The sequence below is a fragment of the Cordyceps fumosorosea genome, assembly GCF_001636725.1.
Source record: "Cordyceps fumosorosea ARSEF 2679 chromosome Unknown scaffold_168, whole genome shotgun sequence".
NCBI classification, from domain to species: Eukaryota; Fungi; Ascomycota; class Sordariomycetes; order Hypocreales; family Cordycipitaceae; genus Cordyceps; species Cordyceps fumosorosea.
In genome coordinates, this window is record NW_017387468.1 from 1 (window position 1) to 5550 (window position 5550).

The 5550-nt window shown below is 49.3% G+C and overlaps 2 protein-coding genes across 2 annotated transcripts; one reads left to right on the forward strand and one right to left on the reverse strand.

Annotated features, from left to right (window-relative positions):
- Window positions 1-1306: 1306 nt before the first annotated feature.
- ISF_10031 (Flavin monooxygenase-like protein) lies at window positions 1307-2944 on the reverse strand (the record flags this gene model as incomplete). Its single annotated transcript, XM_018853628.1, has 1 exon — window positions 1307-2944. The coding sequence occupies one exon, from the start codon at window positions 2942-2944 to the stop codon at window positions 1307-1309; it is 1638 nt and encodes a 545-aa protein (XP_018699181.1).
- Window positions 2945-3729: 785 nt separating this feature from the next.
- On the forward strand, window positions 3730-4704 carry ISF_10032 (esterase/lipase; the record flags this gene model as incomplete). The annotated part of the gene is made up of 1 exon (XM_018853629.1): window positions 3730-4704. The coding sequence occupies one exon, from the start codon at window positions 3730-3732 to the stop codon at window positions 4702-4704; it is 975 nt and encodes a 324-aa protein (XP_018699182.1).
- Between the last annotated feature and the right edge of the window lie 846 nt (window positions 4705-5550).

The following is a 5550-nucleotide window of genomic DNA, read 5'->3' on the forward strand; positions in this document are numbered from 1 at the left end:
CCCCCTATCGGGTCCGTGCCTCAGGCCACCAGGCTATCAATCTAGCTGGGCTGTGGCCTAAGCTCTCACATATACTACCTAATTAGTTTAAGTATCCTACTCTAACTTCTTCTCTAGTGGAGCTAGTGTACTAGGTAAGTTATACTCCGCCTAATTAAGCTCTAGCTATACGCTCTTAAACTTCTATCCATCCGTATGCTTCCTAAGCCTCTAGTGTATATATCTATGACTGTGGCCCTTATTAGTCACTTCTATTAGGGTCTTATCCTTATACCGCTAGTGTGTAGCGCACACCTAGTGAACCACCTTAATCGACCCCTCCCCTAGATATATCCACTTTAACGCGCCTATAAAGTACTATGTCTTAAGGCGCCTATTATTAATTATATTTTCTAGGATCACTATATAACTATTAAGTGTAATATTCTTATATAACTCACACTATAGGCTATAGAAGTTAAAGTATAAAAATAGAGTAAAGTATAGTCTTAGTAAATCCTAGTCCTTAGTATTATAGTTTATAAATAACTAAGATACTAGATTTATTATCTTAAGGTAATCTAGTACTATATAAGTTAATTACTCTATTATATTATATATATTTACTATATACTTTAAAAACTCAAGGTCACAGCATTAAGGCGCGAAAGTTTAAGTGGTACTGTCCGCCGGTACTTAACAACCACGTTAATATTATCGATGCTAGGACGTTTCGCTATAAGCAGGAAATTAACGTCGTTGGCATGATTAGCGGCGTAGCTTTTGCCAACGACGGCCAAGACAACGTGCTGTGCTGCGAGACGCACCGTGGTGGTCTGATGCAGCTTCAGCGCTGCCAGGGCCGACACCCCTTTATGCGTAGCTATGACGAGGGATGGCTAGTGAACAGTCGTGGCTCCCAGACACGGACATGACGCCCGCTATGCATGAAATTCCGTCGCTCTTTTAGCATTCTATGAGAATAACATCTCTATGTTGCTTCCACCGCCGCCCACAGCGGCGGAGCCACATCTTCAAACAGTGGCCGAAACGGATCTCATGTGAGGAGACCTCAACACCAATCCAGATGTACGTTATTCATAGCTAGATGAATTCAATAAACATCCGCCATTTAAGATTAGCCAAATTCGGTGATAACTATCACTAAAATAGAAGCCTTGCGCTTCCGACACTCCTTGAAACCTGGTTATTATTTTGTGTATTGTTTGCCAACTAAAACTTGAGTCTGACGTAATATGCGGGTGTAGCAGCCGAGACCCACTGCTTGTCTTGTCACCCGATACGAGTCGGTGACGGGCTTACACCACTACACAAAGTTTGTCCAGTGCTTCAGTGCATTGTCGCAGGCCTGCCGCCATGCCTCCAAACCGCCAAACCAGATTTGCGGTTCGCGCGTCTTGCCGGGGACATTGGCTCCCACCCACCAGCTCTGGCAGTGTCGCGCGAGCAACCTCTCCCAGACCTCCCGGGTCTTCACGCGCCAGTCCTGAGCCGCAACGTCCGTCGTCTCAATCTCTGCTCTGCCAGCGGCTTTGGCCCGTTCCAGCAGTCGAACCAGGAACTCAGCCTGCAGCTCGAGAAACGGCGGCCCGTTGGCGAGCGACGTCGGCGCCTGTGGCCCATAGAAGATGAAGGCGTTAGGCATGTCCGGTACCATCATGCCCAGATACGTGAAGATGCCGTTGTGCCACTTGTCCTGCAATAGCACGCCGTGTCGATCGCGGATATTCATGTCGTACAAGGCGCCCGTCACCGCGTCATAGCCGGTAGCAGAGATTATAACGTCGAGCTCATGCAGCGTTTGTTTCTGGTGGTCGTCGGCGGTAGTGGTAATGATGCCGTTCTCGGCGAACTCGGCAATTGGGCAAGTCTTGAGGCTCACAAGCCGCACGTTAGGGCGGTCAATCATCTCGTAGTAGTCCTGCTCAAGAGTCGGGCGCAGGGTGAAGAGGAAAACGTCGAGGTCCAGCGGAGCAATGATGTTCTTTTTGGCCTCGTCCGTCATGCGTGCACGGTTCTTCTCGGCTAGAAACCGGAACGCGGCCCTGTTTGCCTGCTCGTTACTAGGGATATCCGCATAGTTGAGGCCGGATAGGAAGGCGAAGCCCTTGCGCCGCCAGAGCGTCTCCCACAGCGCGCGTCTCTGCTCGGGTGTATGCTTATCGTAGAGGATACCAGGGCTGGCGTTCCAATGGTAGCCTGTTGTGCTAGTATACTTGGCGTATTGAAAGACGGCGTCGAGATAGCTCTTTTCGCGGTCCGAGTCGTCGACAGGGATGCGGCGCTGGCCCATGGGTAGGCAGTGTGGCGGCGTGCGCACAAAGACGGTCAGCTCGCACTCCGTCTTGGCCAGCTCCTGCACAATCTGAACGCCAGAGGCACCTTGACCGATGATGCCTACCTTCTTGCCGGTAAGATCAATGTGGTCAGGCCATGCCTTGGGGTGGATGACTTGGCCCTTGAAGACTGACTTATTCTTGAACTCGGGCACAAAGGCCTTGTTGCTGGAACCTGTCGCAAAGACGGCGAAGCGAGATTGGGCTGTTAAACCCTGTTCCGTCTTGAACACCCATTTCTTTTTCTTCTCATCAAATTTGGTGTCAATCACTTTCTGGTTGAAGAGGGTATCTTTGCGCAGGTCAAGTTCGGTCGACATGTGCAAAAAGTACTTGCGCATCTCCATGCTCGAGGGATACCTTTCGGAAAAGTTGAATGCATCACGGACGGCTGGGGTGCTAAACTGATAGGTTGGTGTCTCAGAATCCACACGCGCGCCGGGATATCTGTTGATATGCCAAACACCGCCAAAGTCTTCGCATGCATCGAGAATTTTGGCCGAGTAGCCATGCTCGCGCAGAGTGTGCAACGCATAGCAGCCGCCAAAGCCTGCGCCGACGATGATAACGTCCTGCTCTGGAACAGAGACCAGGTTGGAGATAGTCATGATAAGTTGCTATTGAATGTTTGTCTTGATTTTGGGGATGAATGAAATGGATGATTGCCAGCTTTGCAGCATGCCGGTGGTTCTAGATATATGTTGTCGGATGTCAATGGAAACTACAGATCCGCCCGTCGTCCGAGGCTGTGTCTGTTTGACTAAACGAAAAGAAAAGACTTGCGAACAATACCCGAGTAGCCATAACAGAGCATCAGAACGCGTGGCTCGCGCGCGATAGCAGTGTGTTACCTCGGGCGGAAATCCGCAAGTTAAGCGCACTTCGAGGGATGCTACGCCCAAAGAAGTTGAACACGGAGTCGGTTCCAGTCAAACACCTGTCGAACCCTGATCTAGGCTCATTTCAATCTTGACGTATCGAACTGTTTCAAGGTGTGGTGAAGAGCCATTGTTGGTCTCATGCCCTGGATGTGATGCCGCGGGATGCACGGGATGCCCGGGATGCACGGGATCTATAGTATCTTCGCGTTTTCATGCGAAGAGCCGGCACATATCATTTCCAGATCTAGGACTTTCTGGCTTCGGATTCATCGGCAACCTCCGCTCTACCGGAGTACTAGCAAGCTTATATGTCCGCCGAAGATACCGAGGCGGGCCGGTCTGCCAACAGAAACTGCTCATGGACGGTGGACGATTGAACGTCGCATCAAGGGGGCCGCAGACTGACACTTTAAGGACATATATAAGAGCATGTCATTGTTTTTGACACGAGTCTCTTTGATCTCTTACACACACATTTATCCAGCAACCTTCTTCGATCGGACAACTACACTATGGGTTTGACCCTTGATGCGGAATTTGCTTCGGCTATTGCCCCGATCCGGGCGAGTTTCGCCAACCTTCCAAAAGCAGCAATCCATGATGTTCAGGCTCGGAGGCACAACTTGGCCGTTCTCGCCGACAACGGCTTGCCTCCTCCTATCCCCGCAGGCGTCAAGCAAGACATGCTGTCCGTCACGGCTAAAGATGGCTACAATATCCCCCTCTGGCAAATTGCTCGCAAGTTCGATACCAGTCCAGTAGAAAAGAACCCCAAGCCGGCAGTTCTATATATGCACGGCGGTGGTTTCATCGCTCTCGACGTTGAATCGTCTGCAAGGGAGCTATATGCGCTCGTCCTTGCATCCGGTGTCACCATCTACGCTGTTGACTACCGGCTCGCCCCCGAACATCAATACCCGACTCCTCTGGAGGACTGCTGGGCCTGTCTGCAGTACATTCACGACAACGCCGCAGCGCTATGCGTAGATTTAGCCTGCATTGCCGTTATGGGCGACAGCGCAGGTGGGAATCTCGCCGCCGGTGTCACTCTGCTGGCGCGCGACCGCGGGCTCATGCCGCCAATTGCGCGTCAGATTCTAGTTTACCCCATGCTTGACGATAGGAACAAAGAGACCATGAACCCCGGGGCGCTGTTGCTGTGGAATGAAGAAGACAATCTGACGGGATGGACGGCATATCTAGGCGCCCACGTTGGCGGGGACAAGGTGCCTATCTACGCCGCACCGGGACGACTGACAGATGCCACCGGCCTGCCACCGCTATATCTGTATGTTGGACAGCTTGATCTGTTTGCCAAGGAGAATGTGCACTATGTGTCGCTTTTTATTGAGGCGGGCATTGATGCCGAGCTGCATCTGATCCCTGGCCTACCGCATGGCTTCAATGGACTGGCGAAAGATCACGCGGCCACGAAGGACCTATTTGACCATAGAGTCAAATACCTAAAAAGCTTGGCCCACAACTAATTGCTATGTAAGATGTGAGGAGTCAAAAACTCAACTCGAATAGTTGCTTCGAATATCTTTAGTTAAAGTTTATTAGAGTTGGTTAATACCAACGGCAGCAATATTACCGCGTACTCCACCCTCGAGGCATAACTAGTGAGCCAACATTGGCGTCCTGCTAACAATCCCGCGTCCCCCTTCCCAATGATCAGTGATGAATTTCAGTGGCCTACTTGCCTAGCCATAGCGCCTCTTGTGCCGCGCAGTCTGCTACCGCAGCCTTTCAGACGTCACGCATGCCCCGTCTTAGAGAAGAGACGTAGTAGGTTGCCTTACATACTAACAAGTTACGGCCGGCATTAACTCTTCTCCTCCCTCGAAGTTTACGCTTCAGCCTTATAAGCAATAATGGCCTAGTAGGAGGTCGTTCTATAGGCCTATAATAATTAGCTATGTATAGCTCGCAAGTATAAAGAATAACTACTATAGTGTCTTATTAGCTTAACTAATAATTCTACTTAGTAGTAGGAACTAAAAGGTAGATTTTCTATACCTAGTATATCTATAGTAGTAAATAGTATTACTATTCTAAAGAGAGGCTATCTAAAGAATACTCTAGCTATAGGACCTCTTTATCCTACTATAGTATTATAATTAAGAGAAAAATACTATTAAGTAGTATAACTTCTAAAACCTAAGCCTCCTTTAGAGTAGGACTAAATAACTTAATAATAGACTAGTACTAATAAAAGTAATAAAGTTATTATTTTTATAGTAAACTTGTCAGGGTCCTATTAGGGCACCTATTAGAGCCCCTACGTTGTATGTGTTAGGTGCGTATGAGCACCTATATAACAGCGAGCTGCC